Source organism: Haliaeetus albicilla, chromosome 4, assembly GCF_947461875.1.
Source record: "Haliaeetus albicilla chromosome 4, bHalAlb1.1, whole genome shotgun sequence".
In the NCBI taxonomy this organism is placed as follows: domain Eukaryota; kingdom Metazoa; phylum Chordata; class Aves; order Accipitriformes; family Accipitridae; genus Haliaeetus; species Haliaeetus albicilla.
The window spans coordinates 8207085-8225398 of NC_091486.1; the positions used below are offsets into that span (position 1 = coordinate 8207085).

The 18314-nt window shown below is 35.8% G+C and overlaps 1 protein-coding gene across 8 annotated transcripts in view; it reads left to right on the plus strand.

The window, feature by feature from the left end:
• The window catches only part of ZRANB3 (zinc finger RANBP2-type containing 3), a 53825-nt gene that overhangs the window by 16422 nt on the left and 19089 nt on the right, over window positions 1-18314 (plus strand). For 7 of the 8 annotated variants that reach the window (XM_069780811.1, XM_069780807.1, XM_069780810.1 and 4 more), the window contains exons 3-6: window positions 8009-8027; window positions 10780-10958; window positions 14175-14406; window positions 16555-16640. In XM_069780811.1, coding sequence (XP_069636912.1) covers window positions 8009-8027; window positions 10780-10958; window positions 14175-14406; window positions 16555-16640 — 516 coding nt within the window. The remainder of the gene's footprint in view (window positions 1-8008; window positions 8028-10779; window positions 10959-14174; window positions 14407-16554; window positions 16641-18314) is intronic. The other variant, XM_069780813.1, reaches the window with a different exon arrangement.

Below are 18314 nucleotides of genomic sequence, written 5' to 3' on the forward strand. Positions count from 1 at the left end.
TCTTGTCTATGAACTGCGTTGAAGGGGGGACAAGTTAGAGTAGAGGAGATAAATCAACATAGAAAAGATCAGCAGAATTGCTTAGTTCAGAGATATGTGTCAGAAAAGAAGTGGGATATTCTGTCAACAGTTGAATGGATGGTTGTTTTTGAAGTATTTGGAAGGTACAAAAGTATTTTCAAGGATTGGTATGAAGAAGGAACCAAGTATAGGAGAAAAGTAAACACTGGTTTTGAGAGCTTGGGGTAGAGGAGGGAAAAGACACTGAATTTGGGATCTATTGAAAATGGAAAGACTAGTGATGAGACATTTTTCTTGGTAATTCTTTTCCCTGTTGCCCGATTTAGCTAACTTTAAAGAAAGAAGACATGAAGAGAGTGGTTCTGAGATCTTGTAGTGCAGATCACTGCAGGGGGAGGGTCACTTGGGAAAGCAGAGTTTATTGGAAAAATAATGATAAAGTACCTAAATTTTACTGAAAGTCATTAGACTATGTACTAAGGAAGAGCTACTGTTGATCACAGGTATTTCAGTCATGCCAATTAATACCAAGGTTAAAGTTTGTAGCCTAGATTGTCAGTAGTTGAAATTGGTTGATGTTATTCCAACTGTTCCAATTAACTGAAGTCAATTTTTCTTGCACTGAGTCAGCTGGTGAACCACTTTGTCTCTGAAGCCAGTGACTGAATAGGCAAAGAGTTTTCACAGTCACTATTAGGTGTCTTCTTGACTAGAATTTTTATCAGTTAACGGTTCAATTAATATATTCTAAAAACTTCTTGAAGTGTTTGAGCTTAACCTTCAACTTGACCACTTTGATATGTGTTATTCCACAGATCTTTGTCAAAGCTAAAATACTAGAATATGTTGGCAAATGTGCTTTCATAGCTTTCAAATCTTAATAAAGCATTTTAGATTTTTTTTTTTCAGTTACGTGTTGAGGAGTGTTAGAGAAAAGCATAACACAGCACAACCATTCTCCTCTACACTCCTTTAGAGAATCATTAACACTGCAGATGTGGCAATTTAATGCATCTTACATTAGATGAAAGGTTGGGGGTTTTAAGTTTTTTTTAAATACCTAGTGTAGTTCAAGAGCAAGGGTATAATCTAGCTTAAATCTTCTGGGGCTCTATTTTTGGTGAAACAACCTTGATTATTTTTGCAAGGAAGTCATCTCTCTTTGTTCTAGTTTTAGGACTGCGTGCTGTGATTACTGACACACAAATGTAATGGTTGCTTGCGCAGTTTTATATAAAAATGTACTAAGTTCAGGTTCCTTAAATAACCCTTGGTTAAGATGTTAGTGCTAAAGTGTTGGCTTGTGAGTAGGAGGTAAATTATATGTTGTAGCGTTATATAAAACTGACTCACATGAGTAGGTGAGAATCCCAAGAATATCAGGACACCCACACTGGTGAAAGAAAGATGCGAGCTTCCTCTGTACAACATGTTCCAAAGACTGCATTAACAAAACCAGCTTTAATTTCTTTAATTTGTTTGAGTAGTAACAAAATTTTTCAGTGTTTTAAGAAATGAAGTGCTACGGCTTTGACTGTTTGTCTTGGAAAATGCATTAAGAAGTGAAGGAGTTTCTTCTGAAAAAGTTACCTGCAGTTCTAACTTTTTTTTTTTTTGATACATAGCTGTTGAAAATTAATCAAGAAGTTAAATTATCCCAACAAGCAAGCAATAGGTGTGTTAGATTGCTATACCCCTTTGGCTTTTAATCCTCCATATAAGGAAGCAGAACTGGGTATTATTGCAAAGTCTTTCTGTAGTTACAAGAAATCTCTAGCACTGACTGTATGACTTAGTAGGATTCTTGGTTATATAGACCTTAGATACGTGGTAGCGTGTTGTTAATTGGTGTTCTTGCAAGACCAAAGTTCAAATGAGATTCTTTGCCTTTGCAAAGGTATCTTGCTGAAGTAGTGATAATTAATATAAGAAACTTTAACTGTATTGTTTGCTTGGTTAATATTGCTAACATTTCAAAAGGGGTGACCTGAATGTAGCCCAGACACACAGAAATAGAATTATTTTCACTTAAACATTTTTTTCCTTCCCTGAAACTCATTTTGTGAAACTGTTTTATTATTATTAACCTCTTTCTGATGCAGATTATTTTCTTGTGGCTGTATGACACATGCCACATGAGCTTAGCCTCAATTTCCTTCTGCTTCTCCAGTGAACTCTTCTGCATAAAATTTTAAAGATCTGCTTCTCCTTCTGCTTTGCAAAGTTGGTTCCAGTCTTCTTGACATCAACACAACCAGGAGCTCTTTCTGTGCTCTTTGAGGTTTGAAAAATTATGCTTTCTGTCCTTCCAGAGGCAGAATATTCCTAACCAGAGCTTTATTAGGGCTAGGTTTTGGGTTTCTTCACCTGTCTTTTGCTAACTTTTGGTTTCTCTCTAAGGTTTGCTGTAGTAAGAATCTGTAAGTGCACCTTTGCTTGGTGCTTGATACCTTTACAAGACTGTTCTGATAGTGCATGCTAACTTGTGAATGTCTGGTTCTGGGGTTCTGAATCATCCAGCTTTGTGTGGTCCCTTTAATTATGTGATTCTTTACATTTAGAAGAAAGCTTCAAACACAATGATGGGTTTTGTGTATGACCTCAGGTGCTTGCATTTGTTCTCTTTTGTGTGGGGATCAACAATAAGGTTTTGGACCTATGTACACCTGAGGTGAACCAGTACAGTAGACTTCTTGCTCTCTTCTCTGCGTGCATATTCACTTACCAGGGTATGTTCTCACACAAAGCTTCCTGTTTTGCTCTTTGCATTTCCATTTTAATGGAAAATGTAGTTTTATCTTAAAGCTAATACATCTCAAAATGAAAGGGTTGTTAAATCCTAGTGGAGACCAGACTATGTGGTTCCTTTCTATTTATGAAAGATACTACTGTGTCCAAAGCCCATTGCTAACCCTACAACTGCAAAAGGGTTGTGAATAGTAGGAAGATTGTAGCAGCATGTGCAATGCATTCCAATGAGATTCTGGTGCTTTCTGTTAGGAAAAAATAGCAGGCTTCCTTGATAAATGGACAGAGATTCGTATGCTGCCCACAGGATTCGCTATGAAGAAGGGAAACATTTAAAATGAAATGGGGTAAGAATCTGAAAGAATTTGCCCTTGACTGTGGTGCTTTTTGCACGGTTGGACTTTGCTGCTGAGAGTAAGTGTAACTGAGACATCTAAAATGATTTTTTCCCTGCTTTTCTGAAACTTTTGACCATGTGGGCTGAGCTTGTAACAGGATATGAAACTGCGTATCATAGCTCTGATTTATATTCTTGGATAGAGCTATTATTAAGGTGTCATATGAACAGATGGGATATGAATGATGAAGCTCAGATTGGGTAACTAGCAGTTGAGAGGAAATGACTAATTGAACTTCAGAGAACAAGAAGTCTGTCTTCTTGCAGTCAAAATACGTGAAACAAAGATACATATTTGTCCCTTCAATGTAGCTGAAGATCTGTTTCTTCTGCTTTGACAGCATGGAACCTTTATGTTCATGTTGGCAGCTTGTCTGACTGCAATAATATAGAACATACTAAAGTTTGTTATAAATAGAGGCTGCATATTCTTAAGATTATGTAAAGTATTGCTTTTTAACAGCTTAATGCAGCTATTAGATATCGTAAGTTCTGTGTGATCTGGGCTGTAATGATGGGGAAGTTCTTTACATTCCACATCTAATTGTTGTGATTATAAACTGGAAACACTTGATGATTTTCCTCTCAGTAATATAAGCTATTTTTTATTGCCCTAGAGCCTAATGTAAAAATTTTGGACTTCTCATATTTTGTAAGTACATTAAGCAGGCATCTTTAAGGGCCTTATTCTAAAACTGTGAAAGCTACAGAGGATGAATGCTCTGAAATGCATTAAGTTATAAAATAATTTTAATATCCTCAATTTCCACTTATATTAGTTTTATCAACTTCTACTTGTATCATAAACTCATCTTTTGTGCCATGTCAAAACTTTTATCAAGTGTAACTGTCAATAATGTTAATTAATTTGCATAAATCAGCAATTTTAAAACTATAGCACCTCAGGAATTTGAGTATAAACAGTGTGGCTCAAAGCAGTGATTTGTGTTGCTAACAGTATCATAACAGAGGGCTTAACATGTTCAGATACTGTAACTGGAGCTTTAGAAACAGTTTTGTGTACCTGATTCATATCAATCTGTGATGTGTCTAGTTGAATGTGTAAATGACTAAAAAAATCTATGGGTTGCAAGTAGAAGAAGAAAATCTAAACTACTTATGACAAAGCTATTTCATCGTTGGGTGGGAGAAGAGAATGAATACTTAACTAAATAGCAAAATATCACTATAGATACGTAACTTTTAAGCCTATGGGTGTGGAATCTCTCTTTGTATTTGTACTGCAGAAATAAGGAAGATAAAATGGTGTTGATCACTTTACCATGATTATCTTTTAAGAGTGGTTAGGTTATGGATAAAATGATGGCAGTTACTTTGTGCTTCCATTCATTTATCAGCAACAAATTGATGAGTTTCTATAAATATTTAAAAGCCAGCAACTTTGTCGCTGCTACATAGTAAGTTTCACCTTAGACATACTAAGTTGCAGTTAATAGACATGAAAACAGAAGATACTCTATAGCAGCAAAGATTCTATGAGCACAGTCTGAAAATGAGTGCGAAGAGAAAAACAGAACAACTTCTTATTCTTCGGCAGATACTCAAGTCATCAAAGTTTAAGTGGCTACAGTTCACTCTAATGAAAAAAAAAATAATCTTGTTTTATGGAAAAAACATGTTCCCATGGTTGACATATTCTTAAGTCTTTTTATTTTAATTGCTATTCAGCTTCTAATTGTCAGAGCAATTTGTAAATCACTCTGGATTTCTTCATCTTAGCTTGTTATCCTGAAAAAAAGAATGGGGTTCCAAATAGTCAGTTCACATATGCCAAAGAACAGTGCAATAGGATCTTATGTATTCTCACTTTGATTTCTGTGTGTCTGAACTGGCATAATTAACATTTTATTATTTATGCAGTTCTACTAAACTATATGTTGATATGCTGAGAAATACTGTATTTGTCAGCACAAGTTGGCAAGGCACACTTGTATTCCTGTCCCCTTTACCACATTTCCTTACTGCCAGATGCTGCTTGGATGCAATATGCTCTTGGTTATTGCTGTATTTGTACATTTGTTCTGATACTGTTATATTAAATATACTATATTGTTGAAGAAGGTCTTTGGTTTATTCTTCAGATGCCTCTGCTCTGTAGCTAATTGCTATAGTCTTACTCATTTTCTGCACTTGTGTAAGGAGTTTAAAAAACCCTACAAAACTAGGTTGTTGTGCATTCCAATTCATTTCAGGCTTCAAACTGTTTTAAAAAACATTATTAATGTACTGAAAGAAGCTGGCCTCTGAAAGAATCTGCAAAAAGAAAGATTTGTTTTGTAAACTTCAGTTCAAGCAATTAACAATAAGTATTAAATGCAAAAAAAAAATCATATTTGAAGTGAGCAAAAACTGACATTATTTTAAAATTAGAATTGTGTATTAGTTGTCTGCAAATAAATATCTTTGCCCAGCTGCAAATCACAGACATTAAGGCCCCACAATCATGAGTAGCCATTAAAAATAATTCTTTTCCTGCCTTATTTCCTTTGTAAATCTGTGCAGACGTGGGGGTTTGTTTTGTTATGTTTTCTTCCTTTGTTTTCATCGCTCCATCCCTAACAACTTGAGGGGGGGTGGTGGATTACAAAGCTATTGCAAGTTTGTTACTTATAAAAAATTAAGTTATATAAGATACAATTTGAGTTCTTTTTTACCTTAGTTGAAAGAAACTGGTGGTAGACTGTGGTAGACTTTGAAATTTACACTGGCAAGTGGATTGAGCACCAGCAGTAGACGATGTTTCTCAGAATATCAAACATTCATCTTGCACATCATGCCTGAAAAGTGCCGGTGTACGCTTTCTGTTGAGATTTCTTTTTTGACCACAGAAATGTCCATTTTGGCCCCATGGCAAGATGCATGCTATTGGACATAATGACAGCTCTAAGTTGGTGGTGCTGCTACAAGCATTAATCATTAGTGTAAAGTGGCTGGCTTTTGTGCAGAAAAGAAGACTTCTGTTGCGGTTTTGGGTAGCTACACTAACTTCAGAGTACCTACCACTAAAAAAGCAGTTCTATATTACTTTAAAAGATTTTTGTTATCAAAATACAGAACACTTACATCTTGGTGTGTTAAATTTTATTATAGACATAAAGACCTGGAAGATCTTTTCCATTTTTTTCATGGAAGGAACAGTGCATTCGAGTTACATGGTGCAGTGGGTGCCTCTCTAGTTATGTGGCATAGCAGTAGGAGAAGTTTCAGTTTCCTTAGGAGATGCAGTGGCGGGGAAGAGACTAGGAAGAAGAATTCACCCAGAGCAGTTCATCAAGACTAGTTTACATCCATCACTGGAAGCTGCTGGGGATAATAAATGAACAGCACAAGGCAGAAGGATACTTGAATCAGGGGGAAAAAAAGCAGAGTGGCCTGTAAGGTTTATTCCTTTCCAGAGCTTGAAATATTTAATCATTTCTGAGACTTAGCACTTTTTTCTGTCAGTAAACATTTATAAATCCTCAAGCAAAGTGAGGGATTGCATAGAGCTGTCAGTCTGTTGCTGTCACTTAGTTCAACCAGCAGCACTCACTGCTGTATTTCTCCATCAGTGGTTTGACTAAGCCCATGCCCTTTGTGTGGCACTATGATACCAACTGGTGGGAGTTATTCTTCCAGTTTGCTTTATATGTCAATTTAGAAATTATACAATGCTTGAAAAACTTCCCAGATTACTTAGTAGCTGGAGAATTCATCCAATTGCCAGTTATTTAACTGCAGCCCAAGTAGGTATTGCTATTGAACTCTGACAATTCTTACGAAGTTACAGAAGTTAACATTTTGTGCCTGTTTTAGATCTTGCCTTGGAATTCCCGGCATTGATTCTAGTCAGAAGATACTTACTAAACCTGTATCTTCATGCAGTCCAGGGTTCCTATAGGAGAAGAGGGAACTTTAAGTCATCACCCTGCTGTAAGACTTGAAGGGAATAGGTTGTCTCCTTGCCTCTTTCTTGATCTTCACAGTTTTTGCTTGGACTCGTGCCTTCCTCTGAATTTGTTAGTGTGTATCAATGTAATATGTGTATTTTATCTACTAATTACTAGAGGTAGAACAAGCTCTGTAATTCTTTAGATAATGCTTTTCAATCAGATAGTCTTGTTTGTTAGGTCTGGGCTTTTGTTTGTTTGTTTTGTGGGTTTTTTTCCAGCTTGGAAAAGTTTGTAAAGTAGTGGAGGTAAAAGTTTGTGAAATAGCTGAGGGTACACATTTTGAGAGATGCAGCATGATCCATGTAATGGCTTAATTAAATGTCCATCAAATAATTTCTATTTTCCTTCATCCAGTCTCAAAGATTTCATGAAGAAGCTTGGTTCTAATACTTTAGCTAGTACAATTGGTTGGGGAGAGGGAGTGTCCGTTTCTATTTCAAAACAAATGTGACAGCTCTGGAAAGCAGCTTTTTAAAATCACTCTGACATATAAATAATCCTTAAATATGAAGCAGCAAAAACATCACTGTTTCTGAAATACAAAAAAAAAAATGAAGATGCACTTCTTGCCTTGAAAATGTCTCTTAAGATTACAATTAATATAGCACTAGAGCAAAGCAGCAGTTCAGTTTCACAATGCAAGTTCTTCAGTAATGCTAACAAAATGAATATACATTTTTAGAATAATTGGCAAACTTACTTTCAAATTCATACCAAATTTACTTTTTGTAGTTGGTATCTGTAGGAATGAAGTCTACCTTTTTTCCTTTCATTGATTCAGTAAATCCATAAATTAAATTTATAGTAAACAATTTGTAAGTATTGGTTTATCTGTTATATTTACTATTCATTTCTGCTTTTTTCCCCTCTCTTCTTGTTTCTTATTTAGGTGTATGATTGCTGATGAGGTAAGTGATGTTCCTGTTCCTCTAACACCATTTTTCTTGTTCTAATGTACTTCATGCAGATTGTTTGAGAGATGTGGGCAGAAAGGTTGGTAATGAAAGCAGCCTAATTCCTGTGATATTCAGCAGATATTCTGAAAATATCTAAGTGGGGGGAGAAAATGAAACCTGACATAAGCTTAAAAGAATCTTTGAGAAAACTTAGAAAGTTACTTTTAATTGTATTTAGGTAGGTTAAATCTCCTGTATTGTTAAATCTTAAAAATATTAACTCAGTTGATTTTTTTATTTGTAGCACGTATAATTCCATAGCTAGCTATTTTTAATGGATTAGGAGACATTCCTGGCCCAAAGAGGTGGATTTTGGACAAATATGCCTTCCAAAGATGAATTTTCTTAAATGCGCTGTAAAGTAGCAATAGTGAAATTCATTACTTCCATACATTTGAAAATTTATATTTTATTCCATATTAGGGAAATTTGAGCCCAGCATTTCTTCCTACAGATAAAACATTTTTGTAATAGAGTATAATGTTCTTGATATGTTGTCAGTATAAAACCTCACTGAAAAAGAGGTTATGTTTGGGGATTGATACAGTCTCCCAGTTCTAATTTGGGTTTTCTTGAAACACTGTGGAGGAGAGGGAGAGAGAGAGAGAGATGGATTACTGGGATTAAAGCATCTCCTCATACTATAAAAATCTCATTACAGCTGGAGATAAATATCCTGGCATAGAATGTGAAATTTCTGGAAACTGGAGAATACAAAAGCATTCAGGGGAGGAGAAAAGGGAAGCTTGGGTAAAATCGAAATATCAGCAGTAGCTATTTGTTTATTAAAACAAACTTTCTGATTTCCTTCCTTGAATGAGAAAATAAACTCCGTATAATTATGTTAGCAGTAAAAAGTACTGCAAGCTATATTTATTCCAAAGTAAAAAGTACTGCAAGATATATTTATTCTGAAGTACATAATGTATTTTTCATAATGAGAATAGGTCTGGCACTGGAGGAAGTATTGTGCAGTGGTGTGTATCTTGCACTTGTTGACGTATCTCTAAAATAAGAAGAAAATGTTGGTAAAAGAAAATGTCAGTATTTTGAACTTGTATACAAAAAGAAGTTATGTATGAACACTAGAGATCATATAATTGCTGTACATATACCTGGATTATGTAATTATGTAAGGATTAAAATACAATAACAACAGTATCTTTTTGAAAGGTATTCTAAAAATACGTAGCCATTCTATCTTGGAGTGGGGACAGACAACATTTTTCTCCCAAAATTTCAGGTTTTCAATGTCATCCATTTCCATGACTGAGAAAGATGTGTTTAAATCAAAAACCCAGACCATAATATTTTCTACAGTTTTTCTTGTCTCTCACATTCTTACTATCAAGACTGGTGATCAGCTATATGGGATCTAGATTCAGTTATGGGTGCGCTACTGCCAAAAGACCTGCCTTTTGTTCCCTGCTCATTTTTGTCTGGATCATCACCAGTGCCCCAGTGACTGGGCAGTCTGACTTAGGGAGACGACTGTGGCAACAACCTAAAAATGAATGTTTTGTCTTTGTTTTTTTTTTTTTACTTGGATTTGTTTTCAGCTGGCTCAAGCACTACTGGTGACACAAGGAGGGGTTGCAGGAAAATTTTAATGAAAACTGGGCAGTTTTTAATGAAAACTTAGTGTCACAGTAGTTCTCTGATTATTTTTCTTTGTAGTATTAGTAGAAATATTCATTATGTTTTCTTCTATACCTGGGAAATCTCCTTGTGATATCATTACATCAGTCCATTTAAGCTCAATACTGAGGATATAAGTTATTCTTTTATGTCTGTACTATGAGTAGTTAGATAGCAGCAAATCAACTCAAATATCCACTGGCTTCTGTAGAAAACCTGAACAGAATATTTTAAGGCCAGTCTCTGCTTTAGTGCTTAACAGGAGTCTGGAACTATCTCTTGCCATGTGAACAAGTAGAGAAAATAGCTGCATTCCTTGATAAAATCCTGGGGACTTTATTTTTAAACCACACCCTAAATTCTGGACCTTATATTCATCTGTTGCTATGGAGCATTCCTGCCTTGACAATATGAAGCAAGTACTTTCTTGTTAAATATATATCTATGTATTGTACCTTTACCCTTCACTGTGTCTGTAAATCTGAATTCTTCACTAGTTGGACTTCCTCTTCTCTGTTACAGAATAAAAGAAACTATTAGCTATGGTGAATGAAAGCACTGGTTTCTTTTCCTTGACTTACTGGCTCAAAAGCAGATGTCTTCATACAGAACTTCCTTCTTCAGTTGCCTATGCAACTTAGGACAAAGTTGTCATTTTTATGTTGCGAAGACATCCTGTATTTTTCTTTCCTTTGCATAGTCTTTAAAAAAATGTTTTTGATAGCTTAAGAAGTTAAGGAGTTTGATCTTTATAGTCTACCCTACTGAGGCCCTGAACAGAAAATCTTCTGAAATGAATGGAAATGCTTCTTTTAGATTTAATGAGCTAACCAAGTATAACATATGTATTAATCCATTTGAAGAGAAGCATCTTCTTTCATAAAAGATGATCTGTGATAACAAATTGACAATGAAATAGACACTATGTAACTAGCTCTTTGGCTTTGTTTCCTTTATTTGGTTCTGTCTCTGTAAAATATTTTTGGCTCTTCTGAATTGAATGTGCTTTCTGAGCAGAGAGTTCTATTTTTAATTTTTTTTCTTTTCTTTTGTTTTCTTTTCCCAGATGGGGCTAGGTAAAACAATTCAAGCAATTGCTGTTTCCTATTACTATAAAAATGAATGGCCTCTCTTAATTGTAGTGCCTTCATCTCTGAGATACCCTTGGGTTGATGAGATGGAGAAGTGGATTCCAGAACTCTCTCCAGATGATATTAGCATCATTCAGAACAAAACTGATATTGGGTGAGTAAAGTTTGTTATTCTTCTATAGAATGGCTTGTTCAACGCCCCCTGCTCAGGCAGGGCCACCTAAAGCCAATTGCCCAGGACTGTGTCCAGGTGGGTTTTTGATATCTCCAAGGATGGAGACCCCACAACCTCTCTGGGCAACCTGTTACAGTGCTCAGTCACCCCTGCAGTAGAAAAAAGTGTTTCCTCATGTTCAGAGAGAACCTCCTGGTTTTCAGTGTGTGTCCATTGCCTCTGGTCCTGTCACAGGGCGTGACAGAAAGGAGTCTGGCTCCATCCTCTTTGCACCTTCCCTTCATGTATTTAGATACACTAATAAGATACTCCCTGAGCCTTCTCATCGCTAGGCTAAACAGTCCCAGTCAGCCTTTCCTCATAGGAGAGGTGCTCCAGTCCCTTAATCATCTTCATGGCCCTTTGTTGTACTCTTTCTGGTACATCCATGTCTCATGCTGAGGAGCTCAGAACTGGACACAGCACTCCAGGTGTGGCCTCACCAGTGCTGAGTACAGGGGAAGGATCACCTCCCTCAACATGCTGGCAATTCTGTGTGTCATGCAGCTGAGGATACCATTCACCGCCTTTTCTGCTAAGCTGCTTTCCAGCTGGGTGGCCCCCAGCATATATTGGTGCACGATGTTGTCCGTCCCCAGGTGCAGGACTGTGCGCTACTCCTTCTTGAACTTCATGAGGTCCCTGTCAGCCCAGTTCTCCAGCCTGTCAAGGTCCCTCTGGACGGCAGCATGACCCTCTAGTGTATCAACCACTCCTCCCAGTTTTGTAGTATTATAATGTTGTAGTTACTCATCTCCTTTGAAATGGAGAGGTCTGGTTTTGGCAAAGTAGCAAGCGCCTGTCTGCTGAAAATTAGATTACTTCAGTGTGTCTCAAATTGAACATATGCAGTTATTTCTCAACTCTGATGAATTAGTTTGTATTCATTAGCTTCTGTAAAACATTTTGAACACATTTTTTGAAAGTTTCTGGTATACATTACAAAATAAGGAAGTAATTACTGTTAAAATTCTATTTAGCGCACTGAGAAAATTTGTAAGTTAGAATAAGTATTCTCTAAATAACTGAAAATGTCATCATGACCTATACTTTCTATCTTTAGACTTAATAGCATGAATTCATCAAAGAGAGACTACAAGTCTTGTGTATTATTAGAATAACTCTCCTATTACACTGAATTACAAGGGTTATTTTTTAGTCTGCTTTACTGTAAATGACTTGGTTGATTTCATGGTAATGTCTCGATGTTGTTCTAAAACTTCTGGATATGGGAGACTGATCTTCATGTTGTCTGCGGAGTATCAGAAAGTGACCTGACTACCAAGATGTGCAGATGAGACAGTAGCTTGGAACATTCCTTGTGGTAACCAGAGAAATCCAACTGAAAATGCATTTTAAAAGCTTAATCAAGGGATAGTTGCTACTAATAGTCAAAATTTAAGTTTATGATAGGAATATGGGAACTAAAATAAGGATCCAATGAGACTTTTTTTTTTCTTTTTTTTAGCTATTTAGCTAAAATGCACACAAACGTAATGCTTTTAGTGCTGAAAGCAGAAAGCAGGAATGTGGAATAAGGGGAATGATGGCAAAAGTAAATGGCAAACAGAATTCTGTTCATTTTATCATTTAAGATTTTTAAAAGGAGTAGATCTTAACCATTATCACTTAGTTTTATTCAACAACAAGGGAAGATGGAAACTTGGGCTTCTGCTTGTTTAACTCCCAGGAGGCTTCCTAGCTATAAGTGAGGTAGCTGTTGAACTAATTAATATTTTAACATTAAAAAGTGTTTTATACATTTGCAAGAAAATGCAAATGCAAAAATGCCGTTGCCAAACTTGGTTTAGCGTTTTGTTAAATTCTGCTTCCATATATTCAGCTTTGATTTTGCTCAGTTCAATACTTTGCTTTTCTTCAAAACTTCAGCAATGAAATTTACTGCTTGAACGTTGTTTAACTTCTTAATTTAAACAGGTTAAAATATACTTAGGCATCAATTTAGGTTCTTATAATTCCTAACTAAATTTGAAATTGGGTGTTTCTTGAATAAATTGGTTCCACTAAGAATAAAGAATTTTATTTGTAATTTTTTTTTAATCCAACCTTCACATAGGAGTAGGTGAAATTCTTGTTTTCCTGGTTGCTACACTTATCTATATAGTGAGTAACAGCCAGAGTCTGTAGTGCATTGACCACAGTGCCAGTGCTCTAACCATTGCCTCTTCTTCCATATCCAGAAGCATGAATGTGCACACACACATACTTTCTTCCTCTTAAATACTCAAGGAAACTTCAGCTTAGTTGGTTTTTTGATCTGTTGCTACTGGAGAACAAATAAAAATCATGCCAGCAGAGCAGTAGTGTCTGACTGATGGGTAAACCAGCTATGACTCTCATTCTGGTGACTTGCCTAACAACTTTAAGAGTTCCTGTGCTGCTCAAAGGCTCCTGAAGGGCCACAGTGCTCTCTAGTGATTTTTAAAACCAATTGGTGCCTTGGGCCTATATATGTCTTTAAATTTATTGTAAGAAATTTCTTTCCAACTAAATACTAATTTTTCATCTTGTGACTTGTTGGTTCCCTGCTTCCAGTTTTCTGTTTTCTTCATATTCTGTTCAAGCAAAAAAGCTGGATAGACAGCTCTGATATGAATGTTTTTTTCAGGTGGTGAGGTTCAGCCCAGACTGTACTTTTACAGTACCCAAATGCTCAGAGACAGTCTCGTTAGTCATCTTATGGTGCTAATAAGGTGACCTTTTGTACACAGAGCAGTAGATAGTTTGCATAGAGACATTATTACTTCAGGTGTTTGGGTGCTGTTTACATAGTGTGATCATAATGATCTGACTTGTGTGTGTAACTTTTTATCCAGAAAGTGGATTTGTCCTTTGCAATACTCTGGAAAGGAGCAGAAGTTGAAGCAATGCAACCAGATAAATGAAATTCCTTTTAAATGTAATATATGTCTTCTGAAAATGATTATGAAACGTGTGTGATTTACAAGTGTGAGATGCTGGAATATTTTAAACCTCCAAAGCTATTATTATCCCCCTGACAGCCCACTAATTAATCAATCCAAAAGGTGTTGTACATACCTTCTTAAAAAAAGTTAGTGTGGTATAATTCCTTTGCTGTATTAATTTTCCTACAATGAAGATTTACTAAAAGAACTTCTGCATTTTCTCTTTTAGGAGAATATCAACCAGCAAAGTAACGATTCTGGGGTATGGCCTGTTAACTTCTGATGCACAGACTTTAGTAGACGCTTTGTACAGGCAGAACTTTAAGGTAGTTGTGATTGATGAATCACACTATATGAAATCCAGAAATGCCACCCGCAGCAAGATCTTGTTGCCAATTGTACAAAAAGCTCTTAGAGCTATTCTTCTTACTGGAACTCCTGCTCTAGGAAGACCTGAAGAGGTATTTGACATCTTGTGTTTTGGTTTTAGTTTGGTTTTTTTTTTTAAGGATGGTATCCATAATAAATGAACAATTTTGTAGTTTTCTTGAATATGTACAATTACATGCTTTATGACATCAAACAGTGCACTAGCAGCATTAGGAACCACAAGTATAAGAAACTAAAACAATGTCTTTTTGTTTGACTTTATTATATTGATGTTCTAGAAACTTGTATCAAGCTCATGCACAGGTGACTTGAGAGATTAATTTCTTATAAGAAACGCCATCTCATGTAGCAGACTGACTGTTGGGTGAAATAGAAAATAAAGCACCTAAGCAGAGAACTATTTGTTTCTACTGGGTCAGAGAGTCCTTGGTAGACAAGAACTTGTATTAAAGCTTGTACTTCATTATCTGATATAGGAAGTCCTTTTTTATCACTGGTCTTTTGAATATTCCTAATGTTCACTTGTATTGCATAAGTGGAAAAAATGTATCCTGTGCTTGTTTTAGTCCAGAAAGACAAATTTTCCTTTGAAGGAAGTTCAACTTATGGAATTGGAGAGGAGCAGAGAGGAAATCAAAACCCACTTGGGTTTTATACTGAACCCAAGAAAACTGCCTTTATTTATTGAATGCAGAAATAAATGGAATATAAGAGTTGATTTGTATCCAGGGAACTTATAAGGGTTATATAAATAATACTTTACGCTTTAGAGTTTCCTGTTGTGTAAATAGCACTTACGCCAAGACCCTTTAATAATGTAATTTGTTCAGAGAGGTTATAACTTGAGAAAGATATCCACTGTATGAAAAAGGGCTTGGTGTATTATGAGTGTTTGCTTAAAACTTTAAAATAAATATTTATATCTATGGGTGTGGATAATTATGAAACATCCTGCACATGTACCAAAGACATTGCAATCTACCCTGGAAGAAGAACTGAAGTTAGAAACTTCTATACAGTATATTGATACCAAGACCAGTAAGCAACATTGCTCATGGTCTTCAAAGGAAATTCCGTACAAGCTGTCTTTGATCACAGTGATGGCGTCAAAATTCATGACCAAATGGAAAATAATTTGAGACATTTTTATAGTGATACCAAAGTTCTGCCATGGCTTATAAGGCAGACTATAAAAAGCATTATGTCTCTTTAATCAGTTTTGTGTCATAAGCAGAATCTTTCTATGAAGTCTTTAAATGGACTATGTATAGTAAATGAAAAGCATTATTCATTTATATTTATGTAAGTTTATAGCAAATAATTGCAGGCAGTTTCTTGTTTGGCCTGGATATGTGTCAAAATAGCAGCATTTCACTTGGGTGAATAAACTGGTTTGGTTTTGGTTTTTTCTTAATACTGCTTTTCAGTTCTCTGTCTTGAAAGAAGCCTGTGAAAAACGAATATGTAGTTTTCTTTCTGGGAGAGGTCATTAGCATGCAGTTAGGTGATATGAAAGCTTAAATGGCAGAAGTGATGTGCAGTAGACTTAGGAGGATAGCAGGGAAATGCATTTAGGAGAGAGCCTTTTATATTAGTCTTTGTCTCTATGCTACCCCTGCTATCCCTCAACAGTGTGTTTTGGATCTAGTAGTGATCTTTGAATCCAGAAAGCTTTGACAGTAAAACAGCTTGTAAAGTAGGATTCTTTCTGGCTAAGGTTGTCTAAACTGATATTTACTTCCTGTTACTCAACTAGGAAAAAAGATGTGAAATTTCTGGTCTGTATTGACATTGTCTATTTTTTTAAGTAAGACTTAAGAATGAGTAGGTTTTTCATGTATTTTAAGGAGCAGGCTATTCATGGAATACCTGCACTGAAGCTTTGCAGAAGCCCATGTGCCTGGCAAATGACAAAAATTTTATTTTTACAAATAACATTATCTCATCTGTGTTTTCTTGTTCAGTATAAACCTTTTCCAAGCCATCAGCACTGTGTTACGGTGTTCAGGGTGCTCTGTTCTTTGAGGGCTTGCCACAACTGTCCTGTCTCAAGACACATGCATACTCCTATGGAATGTCTTTGCATGTGTGCCAAGCTGTGTATTTTTTGTGCAACTATTGAACATAAACTTTACACAATAATCATGTAATAATTATTGCTGAATAGTCTTACATTTGCAGGCAATTTTTCACTATCACTACTTTTTTTTTATATACAGCTTTTCATGCAGATTGAGGCACTGTTTCCAAGAAGATTTGGAACTTGGAGTGAATATGCCAAAAAATACTGCAATGCTCGTGTCAGGTATTATTGTACTTGCTCATTTATTTTCCAATGAGTGTCTTTTGATTTTCTTGTCAGGTGAAGTGAGAGAATCAGTAAGTAGTACCTCTGTTGCTGTATCATATCATCTTGCTTGGAAACGCAGGGTCAGATACCATCTCCTCCATCAAAGAGGATTGGGAAAAGGATTCAATTGACAGGAGACTTTATTTGAGGACAAAATTGGAAGCTATTAAAGTTTGAAACAAAGTTTAACTGCCAGTATTTTGTTAAGTAAAATGATTTACAAATATATGGTCGTTAGTATGAAGTGTATAGGTTTTACCTTTAGAGCTGGAGTTTAAGCTACAGCTGAAACTTAGGAGTTTCTGACTCTCAGTCTTATGCTATCATGTAATAATTTAGATCTCTCTTTATTAAGGGGTCTAGTCTTTTGCTATCCCACCATACGTGGGTGGAAAAAAATCCAATGCTTGTCTCCTGTATTTTACAGATGAGTGAGTAAAAGTGCAGTAGTGTGTTTGTAATTCTGTCTGAGGGATTAAATACAGGCATTGTAAGTTCTTGTCCACCACCTTGCCTCCAATTTGGTAGGTAACATTGCTCATTACACATTTTTCCACATGTGTGCCTAATGAATTTTAACTCATTTTTATCCCTTGCGTCTTTCATGAATTTTCATGTTGCATCATGCTTTAAGTTTATTAACATAAGGAGGATTCATTTCCCTCTGACTGGCTTTCCTCAGCTTTAGTTTAATGGTAAGTTTCTTTAGTTTATTCTAAAATAGAGGGGATAGAAGAAGCTCTGATTTAAAATCCTTAGTTTTACCCATCTGAATCTAGGTTACAATCTGGAATGAAAGAAGTTATGAGAATAGAAGAACCTGTAAAAAATTTCTTAGCTAAAAAATTTCCTATCTACAGGTTTGCATATAATCAAAATAATAGATTTTGTCAGCTAAATTGGCTAGTATTTAGATTTAATTTTTACAGTAATAATTACATGGTTTCATTTTCATATAACTTGTTTTTCTCCCTCCATCACAAGCATTTTATCAGCATTTAACTTCAAATAACATGGAAGAGTGCTGTTTAATTTTCAGACAGAGAAATGCTATTTTTTTCCATGGTGTTTTGACTGAATGCATCTGTAATTTTCACACCACAAGTGTGCGTGGGTACAGCATGGTTAGCTACTCAATCATAGATGATTATCTTATTTTTGGAATACCATAAATGTAATAAAAATCAAGTTCATGGTTTGGCAAGCTTTCAACAAATAACTTTGTCTTCATGACTTGGCTGAAACAAAACATCCTGTGGTAATGAGCTTGATAGGATTATTTTATGCAGCACTTTCTGTGAAAATGTTGTGGGGTTTTTTACTTAGGTGTTCATAAACACCTGTTTCTAAAGAGGACGTCCAAAGTATTTCTGTGAGGTTTTGCCTACCATTTCTTTTATATCCCCAATGGTCAAGCTGGAGGGAGGAAACCTTTCTAAGGACAGCCATATAAATAAACCAAAGAAGGGATATAAGGAAAAGATGCTGCTGTCTTCCATCTACGTAGCATTCTGAGTGTGTTATGGCAATACTTCACTAGTGTACAAGTGAGTCCCTCAACCCCTGTCCCGAATGATTATAGGCAGCCAACTAGAACACTGTTGATAAGTTCAGTAAGGCTTAAAATTC